This window comes from Phoenix dactylifera, chromosome 3, assembly GCF_051530095.1.
Source record: "Phoenix dactylifera cultivar Ajwa chromosome 3, Ajwa_hap1_PhDact_Kaust_v1.1, whole genome shotgun sequence".
Taxonomy (NCBI): Eukaryota; Viridiplantae; Streptophyta; class Magnoliopsida; order Arecales; family Arecaceae; genus Phoenix; species Phoenix dactylifera.
Window position 1 is genome coordinate 7070442 of NC_143192.1, and position 26493 is coordinate 7096934.

At 37.6% G+C, this 26493-nt stretch overlaps 1 protein-coding gene across 1 annotated transcript; it reads left to right on the forward strand.

Moving 5' to 3' along the window:
- The first annotated feature begins 371 nt into the window (after positions 1–371).
- Positions 372–25661, forward strand: EMB2763 (ribonuclease II family protein). The gene is made up of 24 exons (XM_008788449.5): positions 372–594; positions 672–809; positions 890–1047; positions 1438–1493; positions 8299–8421; positions 8514–8644; positions 8772–9012; positions 9095–9251; positions 11252–11492; positions 11676–11832; positions 11901–11969; positions 12700–12825; positions 12984–13036; positions 14213–14319; positions 18094–18148; positions 18276–18375; positions 18468–18579; positions 22053–22173; positions 22340–22399; positions 22494–22599; positions 24007–24102; positions 24186–24267; positions 24350–24415; positions 25245–25661. Exons 1-24 carry the CDS (start codon positions 541–543, stop codon positions 25438–25440), a joined length of 2805 nt encoding a protein of 934 aa, XP_008786671.2. The 5' UTR covers positions 372–540; the 3' UTR covers positions 25441–25661.
- The last annotated feature ends 832 nt before the right edge of the window (positions 25662–26493 follow it).

Sequence of the window (26493 nt, forward strand, 5' to 3'; positions counted from 1 at the left end):
ATATTGATGGCATGCTCGTGCATCTACTCAACACCCTCCCATTGTATTTATGACCGGCAGCATTACTCCTATTAAATTGATGATTGATAGTATAAGTAAGTAACTTTTTTAGTATAAAATGACAGTATTATTTTTTTTATTAATATCTTTGAAAAATTTAAATTTCAATTTGTATTGTAAAATAATTATAATTTGTTACAAATTTATCAAGGTTATTAATCCAAAAGGTTGATAACTCATGACGTTACACTAAATAAATTTTTTATTAATATAGTCAAGAAAAATCTAAGAAGAGGGAAAAGTAGTTTGTAATTATATTTATATATATATATATATATATATATATATATATATATATATATATAAATCCTACGATCAATATATAGATTTTAAGCTGCCAGGCTCCGGTCCGACTTGTAGATACCCACACGCGCCGCACTACTCACCCCCACTATAAATACCAAACTCGGCCGCCGTCCTTCCACCCTTCCTTCGACTCGCCGCTCCCACGAGAGAGGGGAAAGAATCCACTTCGCGGGGATGCTGCAAAGCAAATCCTTCGTCAAGAAGACGAAGCAAGGGCGAGTGGTCAAGGTCTGCCACCCAAACCCTCACCCTAACCCTAACCCTAGCTCCCCACTTTCGATTCTAAACTTCTCTTCTTCTCCTAGGTCGTGAGGGAGCACTACCTGAGGGACGACATCTACTGCGGCGCGCTGTCATGCAAGGTCTGCGACACCTCCGCCGCGCGCCTGACTTCGTCCGCCTCCACTATTCTCATCGTCGACACCAACGTTGTACTCCATCAGGTTGGCTATCCTCTTCGATTCGTTCTGCTGCCTGTTCTTCTTGTCTTTGAACTCCTTCTCAAGCTCTGAGGGGTTTCCAGATCGATTTGCTGGAGAATCCGGCAATAGATGATGTCGTGGTGCTGTCGGTGGTGTTGGAAGAGGTCAGGAACAAGAACCTTTCTGTCTACAATAGGGTTAAAGCTCTCTGCACCAATTCCTTGAGGAAATTCTTTGTATTCTCCAATGAGCACCACAGGTTAGTTTTTCCCCGCTTTCCCTATCATTTTTGATGAATTTTTTTGTTGATTTTGAAATCACAAGTAAGAAAAAAGAACTGGTTTTTGCTTTTTACCTGGAATATGTGAAGGAGCAGTGAAACGTTTACATCTCTTCGAGTTTAGGTACAATGTGGGAATTTTCTTGGAACTATAGCGTTTGGTGGGACGTTAACTAATCTTGAGCTTTTATTTTGGATTAGGCTTTTTGTCTTACCAGTTTCATAAAATTAGTGTTTTTGAATATAGTGCTTTGCATTGTTTTGTTTCTTCTTGATTAAGTAGCCTTTTATGCATGTCATATAGTGTGATTGGTGAGTTGCTTTTTAACTAATTAAATTTCCCATTTTTCTAAAAACAATTTAAAACAGGGATACCTATGTTAAAGAGATGGTTGGAGAAAGTCCCAATGACCGAAATGACAGAGGTATGCATGTCAATTTTCGAACTTGAACCTAGAATTTCTTTGTTAACTCTATTTTATCTAGCATGATGCTAATGGTTAGGTAATTGCGAGGCTACTAGAACTCATATTGTGGGTCAGACATATATGACATAGGTCATTTTGCTTAAAAAGTTTTTGTTTGCCTTTACATGTGATTGCTTCTTATCAAATTTAAGTCAGAGCTTCCTATCTGCTGATAAAATATGTTTTAATCTATATATGGCTGGAAAAATTCATTTTTAAGGAGAATAAGAAGGGCATACTGACAATGAGGGGAAACTTTGTTTTTTAACTGTCCGCATAAGCAAAACCACCTCTGAAATGGAATAGATATTCCTAATTTCTGAGAGATTGTGGGCTCTGGATGGTTTAAATCATTCCTTCTCTCCAACATATATCCCCCTTTTACTTTATATTCTCATTGGATCTTATCCAAGCCATACAAATAATAATGTTATCAAAGGTGCTTTGGGTGGTAACCTAGGTGCTCAGGTGAGGAAGCCCTTGAGCGCCCCAACAGTCTCTAGGCGAGACGAGTTTACTAAGGTCATGATTGGGCAAACACCTGGGACAAAGTAGGAAGCATTCAAGCAAGCACTTCTCCAATGTCCAATAACATTCTTCCTATCTCTTTTTTGTGCCTTTTTTTAAGAGCTTTATTAGCTTTATTTTGAGAGATATGTTGGTGTATTGGGGGTAACTCTAGAATATTCTATGCTTTATATTTTTTTTCCATTTTGTTTAGAAACGTCTTTTTTGGGAAGTGGTATTTTCTATCATGTCCGGATTTTGATGTTTATAAAGAATATTCAGTAATTTTTTTGCCGACTTTTATTTAAAAGCAATATATGGGAAGTGGCATTTTGATGTGATATCTGAAAGATGTGAAATATAATATTTAATGTACAAAATAATTAGGATTTTTGATGTTGAAACTTAAATAACTAGTCTATCTGATCGGGGAGAAGGGCGAATTTTCTCAATCCGCTTAACTCGAATCTCTCAAAAGAAATATAAAAAAGATGAAGAAATTGATGAAAGTAGGGTTTAGGTCCTCTTTTTTTTTGCTGATGATTAATAAACTGAGATATAAGCCTATATTTATAATAGTGAGGTCTGCCCTTGCATAATTTAGATTGGATTTCTCTTCCAATTCGAATAGGACTATCTCTAAAAGTAATCATGGCTAGAAAAAATAAATATGAAAAAACTAAAATTCTATAAGGTAGATCTTGACTTCTATATCACTTTGTTTTTTGTCGCTCTGCCTAATCTTCCTTGATTGGGAGATATGTCCGATCAACGTCTTTTCTGAATAAGAAATTTTCAGTTTGACCGGCTCTTTCGGAGCCTAAATGATGAAATATGGGCCTGATCGCTAATTGTGCGGCTCCTTTTAGAGGGCGACATCATGCCGTAGATTTTGAAAAGTTACCTGATTTAAAAAAAATCATCTCAATTGGAAGTCGTATGACCAAGTTTTGGCTTTCAGAAGTTTGGCATGTGCTTTCTGATGTGGTAGATCTCGCTCCTGTACTTTGTCTAGCCCTATATGTCCATATCGAGTCCAGCAATCCTCTTAGATCATAGTCTTATAATTTTTGTATTATTTTAGATCAAAAAATGGGTATCTTAGTGCATGAGGCTCCTACCACTACGAGGCTTAGGGATGGTCAGATGTATGCAACCTTACGCTCGCATGCGGAGAGGCTATTTTTTTGCTTTGAGGTCGTGATACCCAAGTCACTATGGGGCAATCTTACCGTGGTACCAAGGCATGCCCTCTTGTTTTTAGATATATGTGGTATTTATTTCTAACACATTTATTTATCTTTTTTTTTGTTTTGAAATCAATGCTTTGCTTTCTTCAGGAAAGCACCTTTTTGGCACGTAGCACCTTAGTGATATAGGGTTCCTGTCACCTTAAGGGTGGCTTTTACTTTTGATAACCTTGTTGAATGGCCCTTAGTCTTCAGTCTTTTGTTCTATTCTTGTCATTTATTTAATATTTAACAATTTTTATATTTTTTAGGTCTAGTCTAGATCACTCTTGTGTTCTCTAGACACCACATACTTCTTAGGGTGGTTGGACTCTTTCTAGCATAGTTGGAATAATTCTAGCACAAATTATTAAAGCCCATAAGAAATGTAAATGAAAGGAATCAAGTAATTCACAAGTGGTTTTCACTCATTCATCTAACGTGGCCAACATTTATGCCTTTGTAGATATGCATGTATATGCATGCATTCATATAAATACATATATCTAAGCCAGGGTAGGCTGAACCGATGCCGATACCTGTATCGGTTAGCCACCAATTTGGTACGATATCGATTTGCTATTGTATTGACATACAATATTTTTTTATTTTTTCATTTTTAACATTTAATGAAATGCAATCAATCTTCTTTAGTTTTTCAAATGATTTAACCATAATTTGATTTCTTAATTATTAGGGTTAAAATCCTAATTTGATGGTTTTATCGGCTGGTATATCTTAAATGATGCCTTTTGATCCGAAATAGAGCATAATTATATCATGAAATGCAATCAAAGTAGATCAAATAGTGTATTTGTAAAGAAAATTAGGAAATATGAAACATACAATCATTTAGAGGTATTTAAAATACAACATACATACCGATATCTGAAATCTAGTAGAGTGTCAATATCTCTCGTAGATGTCGTGATCATTAATGTAATCTGGGGCACATTAGATCATTCTTCCAACTACATGGCGTTGTAGTTGTATATGCTAATCTCATAAGGCACACGCTCATGCTAGCAGAATTGTCCCGTCCGGTTCGAGGCATACCAGCTGTTCCATTGGCAGATCGAGATGGTTCCAACCTTCAAATCAAGAAATCGGCAAAGGAGGAGAGGTTGAGGGAAAGAGAGGAAAAGAGAGACGAGGAGGGAGGGACAGTTGGTGGAGGTCGGCGGAGTGTCGGAAGGGGCTTTACCCTCCAATTCTCCTATTTCATTCGAAGCAAGGGTCCTGGAGCGGGTTTCCTTTTTTATTTTGAAGAGTTTAAAATAAAAAAAGGCTTCACTTGATTTTTTTTAAAATACAAAAGAATTTTTTATTTTTAAAAAAATTAAGTGAAGGCCGCAAGGGGGTTGCTAACTTTACTTAAATTCTTTAAATAAAAAGGGGCCCTCTTGCAAGACCCCTGTTTCGAATGAAACAAGAGAACCAGAGGGTGGAGCCCTTCCGCCCCTCCATGCCCCTCTCTGGTCCTCCACGGCCCTCCACCGGCCTCCCTTTCTCTCCCTCCCTCCTCCCCTCTCCGTCCATCTCCCCCTCTCTCTTTTCCTCTCTTCAATTTTCCCTATTCTTTGCCCTCTTTGCTGTGTTGGGCCTCACTTCACCAGCTTTCTCCCTCGCTCTCCATTCCTTCCTCCCTCTTCCCTTCTCTCTTTCTTTTCCTCTCTCTTGTTCTCCCTCTCCCTCGCCCTCTCTGTTGTGTTGGTACGGGCCCGGCATAGAATAACACGGGGGCATATCGAACCATGCCATCGAGCAACCGGTACGAGCTTCGGTACAGGTATAACGATCCTTTGTATGTGCCCTAGGTTATAACTAGTTTCGGATCTCTCGCTAAAGCTCTGGTTCTGGAAAGTGTCATATGCCTGATAATACGATCATGGAGGGGTCATTCTAAATATGCTGGTAGCAAAATCTGACTCATAAGATGCTTTAGGATGCATAGGATGGCAGCCGCTAGAAGACGGCGCTTCAAAAGCACCAAAAAGTGAGGGTTGCTGCTTCTTTATATTTTAAAGTCCTTTTGTAATGAAAGTTCCTACTTAGAAAACAAGGGTTGATTTTCTGGTTGCTAATAATAAAGGAGTTAGAAGTAAAAAAAATTAAAGATATATCTATGCGGTCATGATTTTTTTTCATTTTTCACTTTTCTTTCTCTAAAGTAATTAATTGCATATGAATTATTACCCTAAATTCCTATTCTTTAGTGGTGCTAGACCTACTTTCTTGGGTGGTGAAACCCACCAAAATGTGCTCTAGGCCCTGCATGTGGCACAAAAACAGGATATCATTATTGGTGAAGCGTGCATTCATTCCAATCAATTAATGATGGAGTTGCACTTGTCTCTTAGCTTTTGCTTGGCCCAAATTCCTTTCTGCCCTTCATTTGGCCAATGCCCTTGTCCAGCCATGGGTGTTGAAAATTCTTGAATGTTCTATTGTTATTATGAGCAATGTTCTAGTGTGGTGGTCAAGGGACTGCATACTTATTGTGCATAATTTTTTTAACTATTTAAAAATAAATAAATTACAAAAAACAATGATGCTTCTTACTTTTTTTGGGATAAATAATAGCAATATTAATAACATAATAGCTAATAATTTGTACTTCCTACCAAAGTTCGCTATCTCGCCCGTGATTTGGCAGGATGTACTCACGTTCGAGTTATATGATATGAGTAGCCGTTTTCACCAAAAAAAAAAAAGTTCGCTATCTCGGTACCAGACCCCGTACCGATGCCACACTAGCATAGTGTTGATACCGTACGATACGAAATTTTTTTGGCGTACCGAGTGTTGGTACGCCATCCATACTGGTACCGGTACCGAATCGGTACAATCCAGTTCAGGCCAGTATGGCATACCATGCTTCCTAGAAAGTACATAATACCTAATAGCTATAGCTATATCATATTTAATATATTGATAATGCCTGTATCCAGCTTGCTCAAAATCCACGGCCACCCTACCCATTAAACTAAACCAACTCCACCTACATGGGCTCACATAACAGTGAGCCATATGTATGACGCACAATGCTAAATGAGATGCACATGCAGCAGAATGATAAGCAAGCCACATATGCAGCTGCACAAGGCCACGTGGATCATCTTTTGGCTCATATATGGTCTAATTGTATGTAATAACTGCATATGGGGAATGCGGTGCAATCAAGGGCAGCATCCACATATCTGGCTGCATATGCACAAGTGCATTTCCTTGTGAGAGGGGGAATAAAGGTGACTGTAAAAGGCAGTTATGAATGGTGAGTAGTAGTGGCGGTGCATAGAAAGTAGTATTTGTCCGGAGGCGTGGAGCTATCGATGGTGAGTGGTTGACAAAAGCAGATCTTTGTGGTAGGAGGTAGCAATGGTTGGGTCAATGGTGGGTATTTTGGTCTTAGTTCCAATGCGATTTTATCTTTCTATCTATCTATCTTCCTTCCTTCAGTCTATGTTCCTTGGGTCTGGGAGTGGAAGCTGTGAAAGAAACGGATAGAGAAGGAGAGGAGGCTATGTTCCTTGGGTCTGGGAGTGGAGGCTATCTTTCTCTCTCTGTGTATGTGCAAGCAATAGGACAAGTGTGGTAGGGCTATGTTCCTTGGGTCTTGAAGTGGAGGCTACGAATGAAAAGAAGGATAAGAGAGAGAAAGGCTATGTTCTTTGGGTCTAGGAGTGGAGGCTACAAATGAAAAGAAGAATAGAGAAGGAGAGAAGGACTATGTTTGTTGGGTGTGGGAGTGGAGGCTATCTTTCTTTCTTTCTTTGTGTGTATGTGCAAGCAATGGGACAAGTGAGGTAGGCTATGTTCGGTGGTTCTGGGAGTGGAGGCTATGAATGAAAAGAAGGATAAAGGAGAGATGTAGAGAGGAATGGAGCCAAGATACGACAATGGGAAGATGGAGGAGAAGGAAGGTGGATGGCTGGGGATATTTATCTCATCAGACATAACACCAAATCGATGGGATATGATATAATATGAAGCGCATATTTCTTTTTTTGTGCGAGGTTGGGGTCAAGCTTTCCAAACTTTCCAAGCTTTCCACTTCTAACATGACAATTTTAAAAGGAGGGGGGGGGGGGGGAGAGTGAGAAAGAGAGAGAGAGGGTTGATAACTTGAAATGGTTGAGGGAGTTGGCCAGATGGTGATAATAGCATGGAAGCTAGTTGAGGTGAGAGAGCGAAGGGCACATGGTGGGGGAAAGAGGAGAGCACAAGGTTAATGACTCTCTTAAATTGATCGGTTAGAATTAGATTTTTTGTTTCTTGGAGCGATTTTTCTAGTCGAATGCCATGTTCACCTACTTGGGTGAGTAGATCTAGCAATCCTCATATTCTCTTGTTGAGGAATGGTTATGTTTCAATAGATAATCTATTATAAGGTTCGCCGTCTCGGTATCGGACCTCATATCGATGCCGCACTAGCACAGTGTCGGTATGGTACAGTACGAAATTTTTTCGATATACTGAGTGTCTGTACGCCACCCGTATTGGTACCGGTATTGAACCGGTATGGTATGGTATGCCCCGTACTGTCCGATTCAGGCCGGTATGGTGAATCTTGATCTATTAGTTTCTCATGTACCTAATATCATTCCTGACCTCCATAACCAATCTTGTTATCAAATATCTCTTGCATCTAATCTGTCATTTTCTTGTGTATGAATTATCATTCCTAACCTCTGAATCTATCACTTTCTTGACTCTCTAATATCATACATGACCTTGATAAATCTTGTTATCAAATTGGTGAATATTGTGCATTGGACATATAGTCTGTGCTGCATATTTTAGACATGAGAGTCCTCTCTCTGGTATGCCCTTTTGCTTTCTTCCTTACCAAGCCAGTTACTATTATTTATGATATGAAGTTACATATATTCCAGTCAATTTACTGGTGTGTGAACCTTTTGGTCCATGATGAACATGAATGTTTTTCCAATGCAGCTTTTTTTTAGCTAAAAGTTCTTTGATTTTCCCTACTCATGACTTTACTGCTAACTCTTTTATTCATTCAGCAATTAGAGTGGCTGCACGTTGGTATCAAAGTCATTTGGGTGGAAGCACACAGGTTTTACTTATTACCAATGACAGAGAGAATAAGAGAAAAGCCATTGAGGAGGGTCTTTCTGCAGAGACAGGTACTCATGTTTTACCAGAGGAAATCAACATCTAATTGATGAAACTTTGTAATTTTTTCAGAGTTTAGTAATGGGGATATGTCTGGTTTCAGTTGAATCATATGTAAAATCACTTGGGCAACCAAATTTGCTTGACTTGGTTTCTCTTCCAACATCTGAAGATGTTGGTATGGAGGAGGTTGAAGATCTGAGACCATCTAAGAGAAAAGTTATCTACAATGAGGTTTGTTAATCTTCTACAAATTAAATGTTAACATTGAAAATATCTGGCATATTCAATATTCTTTCTCCTTTATTCTACAGTATTAATATATAGTTTTAGTTATAACAAGCCTTTCACTTTGATGCAGCACAAACCTATGTCAGAAATTACGTCTGGTCTGCTTCGTGGGATATACCATCAAGGAAAACTTCGGGTTAATAGATACAATCCTTTTGAGGCTTATGTGGGGAGTGAGAGCATTGGTGATGAAATAGTTATACATGGCCGGGCAAACATGAATAGGGCTTTTGATGGAGACATAGTTGCTGTGGAGCTCTTGCCTCAAGACCAGTGGCATGAAGAGAAGTCCTCAATCATTGCTGATGATGGTTTGCTTCTTGGGACTTAAGCTCTTTTTTTTTGAATAAATACATGTGCTAGTATGTAATTTATTTGGATATCTTCTTTCAGAAGATGACGAGGAAGAAGATGTTCACTTGGTTCCAAGCAGTGCCGACGATGCTCCACGGAATACAAATCTAGTACAGCCTGCTGCTGCATCTACAGCTTCTACTTCTAGTCGTCCAGCTGGGCGTGTTGTTGGCATTATAAAGCGCAATTGGCACTCGTAAGTCAAAACAAGCATATTATCCTCGAATTGCTTAGATGCTTAATGCTTTTCGTTGTCCTTTTTTCGTTCAAAAAGTGGTGGAATATGATAGTTCTTAGTTTATGTGCTTCAATTGCACTGTTGGATCATATTGCTTCATAATTTTGGATGCTGTCTATTTAGGGCTTACTTAATGCTACAATTAATCTGCATACTGGATATATAAAATGCATGGTTGAGGTGATCTTTTGAAGGAATACATTGTTCAAATGATAAAATATTGTCCAAGTTTTACTGCAAAGAGGGATATTCCTTGTCTAGTCTGTTCTTAGTAGAACATGTCTTGCATCATGCGACAAGTGAGTAGTTTAAAGGTCACAACTACATACTTGCTAGCATATGTTGGATGGTCAAAATGTTATTCGAGATATTCTAAGATTTAACCTGAGGGCTCTGGATGTGCAAAATAATTTTGCCTAGACTAGCATAGGGACGCTGTTACTTTCTGTATTATTTTTAACTTGTACTGACCTCTGAGGCCCTTGCTTGATTTAGAGGGAAATAACTGAAAGGTCACAGGAAACAAGGAAATAACTGAAAGGTCACAGGAAACAAGCTGAAAAAATTTCATCTTTGTTTAGTTTGACAGACTGTTGCATCAAGGCTGACAATAAGCTTTCTCCATGATACAAAATTATACCATTTTAGCAGTTTACCTTTCTGAAACTTCATTTTTGTTATGATGTCCCTTAATGAGAATAGTTCAATAATTCCCATTACAAAATCTACATGCTTTTCTAAGATTATGGAAGTATATTTATTAAAAAATTGGGATAAGTTATCAAATCCTATGATAGAACTGCTTATTGTGATCAGGATGAGGGACCGAAGTAACCACAATCATAGTCTGTGTTTGCCAGCAGCACCAGTATGTCCAGTGGTGGGAGTATGCACATTTTTGCATTGCATTGCTTCAGAAATGCATACTAAAGCAGTCAGAGTCCTGGAGTAGAAGGAGGAAACAATGAATGTGAAATAAGCCTAAACGAAAGTTTGAAGCAGGTTGTGTGAATGAATTAGCGAAAAAGTGGAGGAGAAGGAATATTGTTTCTTCAACATTTAAATTATTAAGAATTCAATATTGAATTATGTAATGAACGAAAAGCAATCAGTATTCGTAGGAAGCAAGTTAGGTATTTGATAGAAGGGACATAGGTAGAAAGCTATGTGGAAAACAAAATCCTACTCTAGGCTAGGAGGGACAAAAAATAGTTTTTAATAGCAGATTAGGATGTGTAAATGAGCATGCCGTGTTAATCATGTTATAGTTTTCAAGTATAGGAAAGCTTTATAATCCTTCATTACACTTGGAAAGAGGAAAAATCCCTGTAAATCTAAGAATAATAAAAACATTAAAGATGCAAAATAACAATGACAGTTGATGCTACAATTTCTAAAGAAAAGGAAATAATTGAATAGTAAAGCAGGAAATCTGACAGGATGTACTAAACAAATGATCACAGAAAAAGCAAGGAAGAGGATGTGTAGCAATGAAGAATAGGTAGGAAGAAGGTCCATTCTCCATACACAAAGGAGTCTGTCTTGACAACAGGAGATGGCGATGCATGAGGTCAAGCCAGCTCATTAAGAGGAGCAAGCTGGCTCTCTTCCTTAGCCTACATGGATGAAAATGTCTTCACAATGATTCTATGGTGAAAAGGTTAAAATTGTAACAGGTTACTTTTCTCCGTGGATAGGTGGTTTGTGTGGTGCTAACCTACATAGTTACCTAGTAGAGGTAGAGCGAATGCAATGGAAATTGTGGAGACAAAAAATGAGTAGGCTTGTGTGTCGATGAACTGGATTTATGTGATTTCTTCTTTTATTTAGTTGTAGTGATATGATGCTTCTAATCTGTCAAGACTTTGTTGTATTGTGCATGTACATATATATGTGTGCATGCGCGTGCGCATTACTTGTCATTACTTCTCTTCTACCTAACTTTACACGTTTTACAGTTATTGTGGGTCTTTGGAGCCAATGCCAATGCCTGCGGGTAATGGTGGTATAGCCCATGCTTTATTTGTTTCCAAAGATCGCAGATTTCCGAAGATTCGGATTCAGACTAGACAGCTTGAGAATCTTCTGGATAAAAGGATTGTTGTTGCTGTTGATTCTTGGGATTGTTTGTCTCGATATCCATCAGGACACTATGTGCGGACCATAGGAAAGATTGGCGATCGAGATACTGAAAGTGAGGTGAGGCTTTTGGACTTCTATTAAATAATAGCAATTTCAATTTTACATCATTTTTTAGATCAGTCTGCAATAGGTGCAGATTGTTCCTTTTATGGATTGGGCTGCCACTATCATATGTTATGCAGATGAACAATTATGCGTGGATTTTAGTTTTCTTGTCTATAATTTTCATGCGTGAAACAGGTGTTGTTGATTGAGAATGACATAAATTCAAGACCTTTTTCTGCACAAGTTCTCGCTTGCTTACCACATTTACCATGGACATTATCTTCTGAAGTTTTGGCTAATCCTAATAGACAGGATTTGCGGCATTTAAGGGTCTTTAGCGTGGACCCTCCTGGTATAGTTCTATGTTACTTGTCAAACTCAGATAGTTGTATGTTTCTTATGGTCCTGTGATTGTTTCAGGATGCAAGGATATTGATGATGCGTTACATTGCACATCTCTTCCAAACGGAAATTTTGAAGTGGGAGTTCGTATCCTTGATCTGCTTTTTTTTAACTTCATGAGTGTAAGGAGTTTATCTTTGTGAGTTTGCATGCCCTTAAAAAACTATTGACATTATGTTCTTAGCTTTTCCTAATTATTACTCGTCAACGTGACCAAAATTAGGACAAGCTAAAAGGTAATTCAAGCTCCAAAATTCCTTGGTTTGCCTGTTTCTAAATTGCACTTGTTTAAGCTAGATGAATCTTTGATCTAGTTCTAGGCATCACAGCGCTAGCCTGGCCTTCTGCTTATGATTTTAAATTGGCTTAGTGGTGTTTTGCAATGTGAGTGAAACAACTTGTTAGAATATTTGCAGAGCTTTGGTAAATTCAAGAAAGGATTTGTTGAGTCCAAATGTTTTTTTTACATTCTATGACTTCTCCATCTTCACCACATCATTGTCATTGTTTCTGTTGCGTGACCCATGAAGTTCCATCCTCTACTGCTTATGCCTAAATTTCTGATCTGCTCAAAAGAGATTTTGTTCCTTGTGATATACCGATGCATGTTGTACTAGTGATCTTTATTGTTTTCTAAAGCTGCTTTTTGTTTCCTTTTATTTGGGACGTGCCTCATCTTATCATGGTTTGGCTGAATGTGTTTCATCTGGAATGTGTGATCTTTTATCATGTGTACATCGTATTTTTGGTTCTTCTGTACCATGGTTTTGAGGCTATGATCTTCCTAAATTGAAAAACCTTAATAACATTTCATCAGATATTGCTGATGTTACAAATTTTGTTCTTCCTGGTACTCCTCTTGATGAGGAGGCTTCACAGAGGGGTACATCTGTTTATCTTGTTGAGCGGCGGATTGACATGCTGCCCAAGCCTCTTACTGAAGGTATAGCTTTTGCTAAAGTTTCTCCGCATATGCATCAAGTTGTACAACTCAAAAGTCTTTTCACGGTTAAGTGGGTGCTTAAAGATACACATTAATTGTTTGTTGACTTCTAATATGATAAAACATAAAGTTGTTCTCCTGTATTCTGTTCTTTGCAGACATATGTTCTCTTCGCTCTGATGTGGAAAGGCTAGCATTTTCTGTCATCTGGGTAAGTATGTTTTTTCCTTCTTAAAATAAATGATTAGTTTAATGACCTTCTGTAATCATAATTCTTAGCAAAGTGGCCTTAAATGCAGAATTACATCGCTTTTGCATAAATTAATTGGATTTTCTTCTGCCCACCTGTCTGGAAATCTTAAAATGCATTTATTTGAACACACATACACACACACATATACATATATATATTAAGATTGCAGTTCATGCAATACATTAAGGTCAACCTTTTGCGTTTCAGGTCTAAGTTGACCGGCACACCACGAATATTCCATTTTATAAGAAGCCTCCTATATTCCAATACATTATTGTTGTAGAGTTTATTCTTTCATATGCAAAATTAATGAATCATTGCTTAGATTATATTTGATTAAACACATGTGGGCAGCTTTGCCTCCTCTAGATTTATTTGATTTTTGATTGTTGTAATTTCCCTTAATGTTGTAAGTTCATTATTAGGATTTAAAGAAGCTTTCATCTAGTTCTATTCTGAGAAACAGAAACAAGAAAATATATCTGAAGTTCAGAAATAATCAAATCAAAAAATGTTCCTAAAACAATAGAACTCATGAAACATATTTCAGCGTCAACTTCACTAATTTTTTGCATGATTGCTATACTATTTACACTATATTAATAATCAATGGTAATGAAATGCTGTAATTTGGTGGGCACATATGTTTTTGTTGCAATGTCTGAGATGCGTTTTTAACAAATCCATGTGTCCGGCAATGCTAGGACATTTGATTGTAGATATATTAACCACGTACAAAACATACATCTCCATGCATGTAGATGTACACACCATGTGTGTATATGTCCAGATTTTAGGGATTTGTAGTGTTTGACACCTGTTTACAAAGTCACCATGTGATACTCATCTTCATACTAACCAGATCATTGCAAGTCAATTTAACAGTATGAAGTGCATGTGCCTCATTCAATTTATACATGGTGCTTACATGCTGGTAGTTTCAAGTTTAGTCTGGTTAGAAGGGGGTTTTTAAGTCTCCAGTTTTGTTTCACATATATCAGAAATTTGTGTAATCTGGGATGTCATGGAAGCTTTTCTTGGGCAAAACAATCTAATGAAACCTACTTGAGTTGATTGAATGGATTAATTTCAGCCAAAATTCATAGTTGATATCCTGTTTTTTCTGAATGACAGGAAATGACATCTGAAGCAGAAATTATATCTACAAGATACACTAAGAGTGTTATAAAATCCTGTGCTGCATTATCTTATGTAGAAGCTCAAGCCAGGATGGATGATAGGTGCTCTACCCTGCCTTCTTTTTGTTTGTACCTCTATTTCGATTTATTGCATGAAAGCTGCTTCTTTATTTTATTCCTTATTATTTTTATGTTGGATCTGATATATTATTCAAATTAGTATTTCTTTATTTGTCTGATTTTACATGTCCAAACCAAGTCCACATATTCGCCATTCAAAACACAAGGAAGCCACATATAATCCCTTGAATGACCAAATATGAAAATTTGCCATGCTTAGATTAAGAGAAGAATAAGAAGAATAGTAAGGAGATGTGCTGTGCAGAAAAAGACATATATGTACCTATACTTCAATTTCATTTGAGTCTTCAAAATAGTTTGTGAAGAGAGATCAACAACCAATTCTTCCTCCTCTTTGACGTCCTCCTTCACTTTATCTATAAAGACAAGAAACTAATGTCAGAAAATTGACATGCTTTCAATAAAAGGTCTACATAAAGGAGTTATAATGAATTGACCTTGTAAGTGAAATACCCAATCCAAAGGCATATAATAGCTTCAACAATTTCTGGTTTAAGAGTACTCCTAAATTCATCTAACACTCTTCCTCTTGCACTAAAAGCGGATTCTAAAGCAATGTTGAAACAGGGATAGCAGTAATATCAAGAGTCATTTGAGCAAGTTCAAAAAATCTGAATCCATTAGCTCGTCACCAAGCCAAATATCTAGAGGTTGTTTTCTATCAGCATGAGGCTCGTCCAAATACATATCTAGTGGAGACTTCTTTTCTTGAACAAGAGAACCTTGACCCTACATTAAATATATGCTAGCAAATTAGAACTTATAGTTCAAATATATATTTATATTAGTAAAGTATAATAATAATTTTACCTCCATCATATCCTCTTTGTTGGCATTTCCGCTCGCTTGTGAAGATGATGCATGGTTTGTTTTGATGGTGCTATCATGTGGATCTTGGCTTCTATGTTCATCAAAGAGAGTGTACAAGCTATCAAAATATGCTGTGTCTGCTAGCATCCTCCTTTCCATAAATATTCATGAGTGCATACTCCACCACACCTATTTTATAGTGAGGATCCAACACCACCGCAATAACAAATACTGTGTTAAACTCATTCCAATACTAATCAAATGTTCCGTGCATCCTTGTGGTGATAGCATGCATGAACTGGTCATTACTTGTCACCACCTCATGCAAACATCGTTGTATCTTCCACACCCCATGAAAATACAAACTGGATGTGGGATAACATGTGCCCAAGAAAACATTTCTAGCATCATAAAAGACTAAAAAAATTATGACATCTTGCAGTCTTGGCCCATGCATCATCACTTGGACAATCTTCATAATTAAAATCATGTATCATCAAATTATTGAAGGTATTGCAATAAGTGTGTGCACTGTCGAGCATTAGAAAAGTAGAATCGATCTATAGGAACATCTTGACATAGTCCTCGTTCTGTCTAAGTTCAATTGTTCCACACGTTTAGCAAATTTTTCTTATAGACTTGAGATCCTTTGAAGTATTTGACATGTTCCTAAATTTGTAATTGCCACTATCAATTTCTTTTAGACCTTCTTGGACAATTAAATTATGATATGTGCATAACACCAACAATGAAAAAATTGACCATGAACTGGAAGTGCTTTCCTATTTTTCAGTTGTCCTTTGTTCATTTCAAAGTGTCACTGCTTGAAACATTATCCACTGTCAATGTTGGTAACCTATTCTCAATTTTCCACTTTACCATAGGTTAGAAATCGTAACCATGAGGGCCGAGTCAGTAGGTGGTGGAGGCATGTGTCTAGAATTCAGGATTCTTTTTTGCAGTGTCCAATCCTCACCAATAAAGTGTTCAGTGACGGAGATAACCATCATTGGTCAGAGAAGTCTATAAGCCAGTGGTAAGGCTGAACCCTTGAGGAATCGTTTGCAAAAATCCAAAATGGTTCTCCTGCTTCTTAAGATACTTTTTAAGGATGTCCGCCTTCCCAGTGTTATGTGAAATAGGTTTGAAGTCAGGATTAAGCAGTTCACAACAATGTCTAAGATCTTCATGCTCACAATTAAAAATGCATAGTCATGTCTCACTATGGCCATAGCCATTGCATCCCGAAAAGATTCATCATCATACTTATATTCTCTATTTCACTTATCCCAAACTTATGGATTGAGACAAAATCATTTGACTCACATTTTTGTTTTTTGGTCTCTCATGACTATCCATGTGACGAATTTTTTTTCCAAGCCTTGAAGTGGCAATATATACTTGGGAACATTTTTTTTTTACATTTAGCCCAGCATTTTCCATTAGGACCAACAAATCTTATTAATGCTTCATTGCATCAGTGTATACGACCAATACTTGATTGGACACTAGATTCCATAACATCATTTTCATCAATATCATCATCATCATCAATTTCATGATCGTGATCAATATCAATATCAATAATAGCATCAGCAAAGGCAGGCATTTAAAAAACAAATATAAAATAAATTATTAGTTATTTGTTAGAAAAATTTGAAAAACATATTGACATTATTAATAGGTAAAAAAAATCAAAACACTACAATGGCCAATATAATTGCGGACATCACCCTAATACACGAGTATAGCACAATCCTATTGAAAAAACATACATCGTTGTATAGAAAAATGAGAAAAAAGAGAAGAGAGGGCAGGCTGCATTTACCTGAAAATGTGCTATATTGGTGATGGAGAATGACACAGTGGGGCCTCTCTCCTTCAAAACAAGCGGAGGGCTTGTCTAACAGTTGCTTTGGTGGAGGGGTGGGGAGAGAGGGCTTGTCCAATGGTCACTTGGTGGAAGGTTGGAGAGAGAAGGTGCGGATGATGAAGATGGAGAGGGGATGGTGGTAGGAGAGAAGGTGGTGGTGGAAGAAGAGGGTCAAGATTCGCCATTTCGGCACCAGACCTTGTACCAGTATCATTCTATTATAGTGTTGGTATGCGGTACGATATGAGACGACAGCACATATCGAGTGTCGGTACGGTACGAGATGGCAATGCGTATCGACTGTTGGTACGATATGTGACTCGTACCGGTTCAATACTTATATAGTACAATACTTCCAGAATGGTACAGTACTGACGGGTATGGTAAATCTTGAAGAGGATGGTGGGTAAGTGGTGGTGGCCGTGGAAGAGAGGGATGGAGTGGATAGAGAGGAGTTGAGGAGATGAGGCGGCGGTCTAGTGCCGACGGCGTCGGTTGTGGCGGCAAGATGAGGTGGCACCATGGGTGGTGTGGTGCGGTGGTGTCAATTGAGTCGTGGAGAAGAAGAGAATGCAATGGAGAAGAAGAAAGGTTTTGCTAGGGTTGTATTTGGTGTTTACAAGTGAGTTAGAAGTCGTCTTATGTTTTAAGCCATAGAATCATTGATCCAATGACTCACATTCACCCCACAACCATTTAAACTTTAAGTAATGTAAATGTATATAAAATATATTAAAATAGTAATTATTATATACCCCCTCAACCTTACAGGTTGAGAGACCTTGACTCAAACCCACCCTGACCCGCTAGTGGGTTGCAATTGGCTGACCTGTACTCGACCTGCCAACCCAACTATTCAAGTTAGATGGGTTAGGTCTGGTTTGGATCAGGTAAATTGGTTGGGTCAAAAATTGCCATCCCTATTTATATCTGCATTTAATTGTGAAACTTATTGTTGGTCTTATGCTTTTTCAGTTCTTCTCTTTATGTGAGATGCTCTATTATTTCTGTTTTATGCTTAAGCAAATGATTTACTCATATATAACTTGCAGTCGTTTGATGGATTCATTAACCACCGATCTGAGAAATTTGAACTCATTAGCAAAGGTTAGCATTCCTAGTATAATGCCTTCATCCTTTTTTGGTGTTATAATTTGGGTCTAATTTGATGTGGATAAGAAGTTCCTCTTGTATCATCTGAGCTTGTTTTATCATTCATCATGCAATCATACAGGTTATGAGACACCGGCGTATTGAAAGAGGAGCTCTTACTCTTGCTTCCGCAGAAGTCAAATTCCAAATTGATACTGAAACTCACGATCCTCTAGACATTGGTATATTGTTATGCAATTACCAGCATATCTCTGTTATTAAATACCTCAGAACTGAGCTGAATTTTAAACTGAATTTTAAACTATGGTGGAAGGCATGTATCAAATTCGAGAGGCAAATCAAATGATCGAGGAGTTTATGCTTGCTGCCAATGTTTCAGTTGCAGAAAAGATTTTGAAACATTTTCCTTTGTGCTCCTTGTTAAGGTATGTATATGATTTTATTCCTTAGCATCTAGGTTTATTTGATGCAGTCAAGATTGTCAAAGGCTAAATGCACCCTTTAAATATAGCCTAAGGCTCTAGGTAATCAAACGAGACACTTGCATAAGAAAATGAAGTGCTAATTTGTGCTTTACAAATAAGTTTTTTTTTTTTGTATTAATCCCTAATATCTTCCTTCTTTGCATATTAATGCCTTTTTTTTGGTAAAATTTTTGTACTAATCCCTGAAATTACACCGGTTAGGCATATTAGTCTTTCTTCTTATTTATCTCAAGTGGTAAAATGGCCTAAATGCTCTTGTTTGTCCTTTAGGTGAAGAAAAAACATAAGATTAAGTTCTCTATGAGAACTTCGGATTGTAACTTCTAGATTCCTGTCCTCTTTTTCCATCTATCTCTTCTCAACTCTTGTGTTGTCTTCTGTCTTTCTAGAAAGCTCCAGTAATTACACTTTTAGTCAATACTGATGAACATTTTAGCAAGAGAGGTACAAATGGAAGATTTGTTCGTGCTTAACAGAATTTAAAAGTGAAAAATTTTCAATCATTTGAATATGAAACATCAGATCAGGGAGTGGGGAGAAATTAAGGATAAATAAGAATATCCAGTATAGCAACCAGAGTTAAGTTAAATATGCGTTGAGTTATATGTTTATGAGTCTAGACAATTATGGGACTAATATGCAAAATCAAAAACATTTTAGAGACTAATATGCAAAAGATCATTAAAAACTGCCTGTTTGAGGGATTTTCTATGAATATTTCTTCCAATTGTAGTGATCTAGACTCCAAGGACCTATATGCTATAGTTTATATAGTAGTAGAAATCAGTATGCGGATTTAAAAAAATGCGAGATTAATAATGTAAATAAGATTTTAGAAGCGAGCATGCAGAAGTCTGAAAAACAAATAGCATTTTTTATCGGAAAATAATGTAAGCATCAAAATTAACCATTGAGGTCGATATGTCATAAGTTGTAATGATTCAAATCAAGGTCGATACTACCGGAACTGACACTCGTGCTGGTAGGCCGGCGGTACGGTATGATATGGTACCATGCCGTGCCATTCCAATGTAAACCGACAAAGAAAAACCAGCAAGAGAGGGGGAGAGGGAGAAGGAGAGAGAGGAAAAGCGAGAGAGGGAAGGAGGGAGAGGGAGGAAGCAAGGGAGAGAGTGGGAGAGGGTGGCAGAGGGAGGGGGGAGAGAGAAGGAAAGAGAGGGAGGGAGGGAGAGGGAGAGGGAGAGGGAGGGAGAGAGGCAGACGGTGGTGGAGGGGCGGAGGAAGGGTATTCAAAACAGGAAACCGGAGGCGGAGACTGTCCTCTACCCTTTCGCACGGCTCTCTAGCCCTCCGCCGGCCGTCCGCCACCCTCCCCCTCACCTTCTCCGCCTCTCTTCCTCTCTTTACTGCTCTCTCTCCCTCTCCTTCATGTTTCTCGATTTCATTGTCGGAACTGACCCGGTTTGCTGCCAGTACAGCTCGTTACACTCTGAACTGGGTAGTTTGGGATGGTTTGCCTTTTTGCCCTTGGCATTGCCTTATGAAGCCTCCCTTACCTGGAGTATGTTGAGGCACTTCTTTGTTGGTGCTTTACCCAAACACCTAGGCTAGTGCCTGGAGCACTCTTGACAACACAACATCATTTTAGTGATGAACGACTGGGGAATGGCCCGTTAAGATATTAAAACAGGTGCATGAATTGACTACAGTTATTATACTTAAGAGAAAAGTTCTATAAAGCTGACTTGATATTGATGTGTGTAACCTCATGATTAGTGTCCAAAAAGTGGTTTAACTGGTAGACCACATTATGGGTAGATCATAAACCTGGGTAACTGGATTCTTCCACCTGAATTAGGTATTGATGTTGAAAATGTATCAACAACATGCCTATTGGCTGTTTATGATTCTTTTGGACTCTGCCCACTGAAAGATTCCAGTTTGATGGAATAAAAACTCTGAATCTATACAGAGAATCTCTTATAATTCTGATGCTTCATATTCACTTAGCATCCTTAAAAATTTCAAAATAATATATTGAGGTGAAACAAAGACAATCTCATGCTGTGATCCTATGGATTCATTTATGGACTTCTTGTGAAATAACCATGCTTCTTTGTGGGCTACGTTAGTTTTGGCATAGTCAAATGTTCGATGTTTATTTGTCTCTTGATTATTATCCTCTTGCAAGGAAACATATGTGATTCCAAATATCAAATCTTGCCTTCTTTGCTCTTTATCTAGGATAATGCAAAGTTGTAAAGAATATTGGAGGCTCTCCATTTGCGTGGGCTTAACTTGAACCAGTATGATTGGTTTCATACGTCTGAGTGGCCTTCTAGCTATCACGCACAAGGTACGTGGTACCGACTGTACTGACGTACCGGCGGGCATCGGTACCGATACGGTACCGATCCAAACCGAGCCGAACCGGTACGGTACCGATGGGGCTAAAAGCCAAAAAAAAAAATTGGAGCCGGTACGGACTGGTCGGTTCGGGCCGGTACATGTTCGGTATGGATCGGTACCGGTCGGTACGGGCTGGTACGCATTGGTACCATCCGGGTACGGGCCGGTACGGTTCGGTACCGAAATATGTAACTGTACTGTACCGGTAGGGTCCGGTACCGGTATGTACCGGCCCGTACCGACCGGTACGGCAGACCATGATCACGCAAGTCCTTTAGAGTCTTGCTGAAGATTGCCTCAACCAGGAACCAGACACCAAGTAGCAGGTGGCATTTGGTAGTATGTTGATTGTGAAATGATCTCAACCTTAAGTGATCATACCCTGATCTCTTAGGATGACTACAGTGAGATTGGACAAGGCTTGGTTAAAGTTAAGAAGTATATCAAAAATATTTTACTTTGATCACACACGAGAAAAATGTTTGCACAAGATGAACAGCATCATACATGTTAAATTCACCCCTGAAATGGTCCTAGTGCCTCATAATGTTGCATTAACACCTGCAATGTTCATGCATCTGGTTGAGAATATCTCCATTACTGGCTTGCTACACCTTTCTATATCCCCCAGACTCCTCTCTGTCTCAGATATGCAATTAAGGGGTTATTACTTCTTTGTATGGATAATATTTAATTATTTATGAACTTTTCCCATACATTATCCAAATAACCAATGACAGTGAGATAATCCATAATTATTATGGCTTCCCAGTGCCTCATGATCGAGTGCTCTTCTCAAGTCATTGTTTAAATTTGCATTAGTTTGTGATTCTTGAACTATCTAAGTTAGCTTGAAGAATGTCGTCTTCTGATACATTATTAGGTAATAGTAGTTAGATGGCTTTTGTATTAGCTGTATGCCTCAAGGTATGCACATTTTTGTCACTGTAGAAAACTAAACTGAAAATGTTTTTATGCAATTTCCTAATCAATTTTAAGTATTGACATTATATATGTTTCGTAACTTTTGATTATGCAATCAGGCGCCACCCTACCCCAACCAAAGAGATGCTTGAACCATTATTGCGCACAGCTGCTGCTATTGGCCTGGATTTGGATATTTCATCTTCAAAAGCACTTGCTGATTCACTTGATCATGCGGTGGTAAGGACTCCCTAATTCAGTACTTTTGATGATGTCTTAGTATGTGTCTTTTGTGATTCGTATTGTTTATAGTGCATGCCTTTGCAAGTTGGTAACTTTTGAAACCGAATAATTTGTGCTTTGAGTTAGGTGTTCATCTTGAAATTTGCTGTTAATTGATCTGCAGGGTGATGATCCATACTTCAATAAGCTGATCAGGATTCTAGCTACTAGATGCATGACTCAGGTACATTAACTGGATTTTGAAAAGTAACATTGTTGCTGAATATTTGATCTTTGACTATGAATGTTTAATATGAACTTGTACTTAAATTATGTAGGCAGTCTACTTCTGTAGTGGAGATTTAAGCCCCTCCGAGTATCACCATTATGGACTTGCAGCACCTCTTTATACTCATTTCACTTCTCCTATTCGCAGATATGCAGGTTAGTTGAGTATGACTTGTTTTTTGTCCTATGCCTGTCAAAAATAATTATGAATCTGTTTCTTTTAAGTATTTGAATGACGAATTTTGGACAGTCAAAGCACACAAGTTGATTATGACTAAATGAACAGTTGATTACCTTAAATTTCTAATACTGTGTAGCCAGCTGATTAAATTTCTGATAATAACAAATGTTCCTGCAACTGATTGTGAATGTCACTGTATTGGCTTGCTACACCTTTCTATATCCCTCTGACTCCTCGCTTTCACAGATATGCAAGTTAAGGGGCTATTAATTCTTTGTATTATAATCTTTAATTATTTATGAACTCCCCCCTACATTATCTGAATAACCAATGATAATGAGATAATCCATAATGATTATGGCTTCACTAGTAGTTAGTCAACGTATTCAGATATTTTTATCAACCAATCAACTCTATGGTGTTCGTAGGAAAAAAAGGAATGATTTTGAAAAGAAACTTCATTTTTATCAGAAAAAGATGGGGGGCAATCCCCAATATGGAAAGAGACAATAATGTGTTTTTATACAATAAACTGGTCTACAGAGAAGTTAATATGTGTGATTACCTCACTCTTGATAATAAAGCAATGAAGATCCTTCATTTTTTCTTCCTTGGTTCGCCACCTTTCCTGAGTGTATTGTTTTTTTTAAACACCTGTGGGGAGATTGGAAAGTTATTGCTTAGAATTTCTTCTTTCTTAATCTTAGGTAATGGTAAAAATTGGAATCTGCGGATGTTTCTGTGGGCATTTTTGTTTTTTCCCTTGTATTTTCCTTCTTGGCATGAGCACTCCATCATCTTTATATGGTCGTATTTAGAATTTGAACATCTGATTATATATACCAGTGATCTCTTGTTAAGAAAGGAATTGTCAGATATAAAGAACATTTCATTTAAATGCACCTTTTTGATCATATCATCCTTTTCTTTGATTGACTTTGCAAACACTTTTAGATATTATGTTCTTTCTTCCTGTCTTTGTTATGTTGTTATAAATGGGATATGGGATGGTGGTGGACATGAATCTTTGTAGAAACAGGTGTCAAGCAGATATAGAGGGATATTGATAATAATTTTTGAGGAATCCCCTTTTTGTCTCATATTTATAAAGTTCTTGATAGTTCTACAGGATGTGCATATCTACTGCTGGAACTGCACTCCTGCATGACTTGAATAGAACATGGTTTTTTGCTCATCTGCTGAATCGCTGACAAGGCAGCATATTGATCTTATTATTCTGCAAGATTATTTCTCCTTTAAAATCCTTATTTCTTAATAAGATACTCGGGTGATTAACCTTAATATTTGTCAGGAATAGGGCAGTTTTTATAATCAAAGTTTGAAAATGTATATTACTAATACTGTTACATTATTTCTCGTAGATGTCATTGTTCACAGATTGCTAGCTGCAGCTCTAGGAATTGCCAAGCTTCCACCAATTTTTATGGATGGTCTACAACTTACAAGCATTGCTGACAGTATGTATTTAATTACTAATCCTATCCCTTCTTGTTGTATAACTTATTTATTACTTCCTAATTTTTGACTATTGTGAATTTAGATTTGAATTACCGTCACCGAAATGCCCAGATGGCAAGCCGAGCCTCGGTTGAGCTCCACACACTAATATATTTCAGAAAACGGTAATATTCTTGCTTTCAAAACAACTATTTTATCTTTTCTTCGGATGCTTCTATAAAACATATGGTGCATTTTCTGTTGCAGGCCCACCGACACAGAAGCCAGGATAGTGAAGATAAAGTCCAATGGTTTTATTGTTTTCATTCCCAAGTATGTTCTTCTGTATCTCCTATCTGTCCATATGTTCAAGGGACTGCATAATATGATAATGAGATGCTTCTTTGATTAGATGAAATTTCTGAGATTCTTAATACCTGATACTCAGTTGACTGCAATTGCCATGGACTTTGGTCTGTCCATAGTTTGTAGAAGTACCTTTTCTCTCTCTTTTTTCTTTTTTTTTTCTTTTCTTTTTTTTTGTATGTCTGTGTGCTTGTGTGTCTGTTCCTTGTGGGCTTATAATTTTTGTGATAGTAATGCCATAGCTGGTTGCTTCTTATTTTCTTTTAATCTTGGTTATTTATTGTATTAATCTTAATCTTACTCAAATATCACTACCGGACACTCATGCTGATTTATCTTTTTCTCCCCTTTTTGAGTAATATTAAATCATGTGAGAGCAAAGGGTTCTCTTTCCATTTTAATTGCTTTTAGAAATCTTTACTTAAAGAAACGACCTGCGAGTTCACCAGGAAAACTGAGTTTAAATCGTTACTGTTCGTGGAATGTTTTTTACAACTTTTAGATGGAAATTTATCAAATGACAACTAGGCTCTCTATATTGTATTTACTTGTCTAATGAAGATTAGCTGTTTTGCCAATAAGTTAGACCAGACTGCTCTTATTGGGGGGTTTTAACTTAGTTTACGCTACATTAGTTTAGTTTCCTTCTTCTGTAAATCAATCAATATTACACTTGATGCTTTCATAAGTTTCCCTGAACAAAGATAATTGTCTATTGTGCCATATGGAATTTGAAGCACATGCAGCTGATAGATATGGCAAAGTTTGGTACTGAATTTGGTATGGCATTTTCCAGGTTTGGTATAGAGGGACCGGTATACTTGATGCCAAGGGGGGACAAAGGAGGTGATTGGGTGGTAGATGAGGTGCATCAAAAAGTGATGAGGACAGGGACAAACATCAGTTATGGTATCTTGCAGACCGTGAGGATTCACATGGAAGTGGTGGAACCTCAGCCGAACAGGCCAAAGCTTGAACTCACGCTTACATAGGGATACATGTAACATTACTCCTCTCACTTGTGTTCTAGCACTTCTTTTTTCTTTTTTAAATTTATTGGCAGTGGTATTTGTTTTCCTATATTTATTTTACCTGATTATTATAAGATCTTGATTTTGTAAGACAGAATATGTGCCATAATATTAGCGAAATCTAGTCCAGTTGCTGTCAGTGTTCAGATTTATGCTCACTGAACATGCTGCACTTAGCTTCCTATTTGGAATGTTCTTTTATTCCTATCATTTTTATCTATACTAGTTTATGACTAGTTTTGAAATGAGAATCAGATGTAGGAATGTCAAGAAGGATGTAATGCAACTCTCATAGTGAAAGAGCGAGATACAAGCTCATACCACCAAGAGCTTCATCGGATGATCCCTTGCCTGTTGGCAAAGGGAATGGGGATTTGAATCCGGTTGGAGTTAGCCCTCAAAGGGTGGGGTGGATGCATGGGGGAAAAGGTTTGTATTAGCTTCTCTTAGTCTGCCAAGAAAATTAAGTTAAAGAAGTGTATAAATAAGAGCAGCTTCTTATTTGGAATGTTCTTTTATTACTATTATTCTTGTCTATAGTATTTTCTGACTATTTTTGAAATGAGGATCCATGTATGGTCGATGTAATGCGAAACTCGTTTCGTCAAAGGGTGAGATACATGATCATACCCTTGTGCTTCTTGATATCATATCATCTCTTGCCATTTGGGCAAGAGGGTGGGGGTTCTAGTAAATATGATAGTATCATGCAGCCACCGTCCCATGTACTGTGTAGGGTTATCATGTGGGTCTAGGGATGGCAAGAAACGATGGGACTTCAAATCCTGATTGGTCATGAAGGTATCTGGGTTGTGTTTGTTCAAGTATTTTCTAGTTAGGGTTGGATAGGATAAAGTTTTTAAGTAGATAAGATATAGGTTAAAAGTTTTGACCTGACTCAGGTCATGAAGGTAGAGATCTATTTGGTTCAAAGCCATTTAGATCAGGTTGAGTTATGATCTTAGATATATATTTTTTACATGGTTTTTCGTTTTTTTTTTAATACTAGTTTGA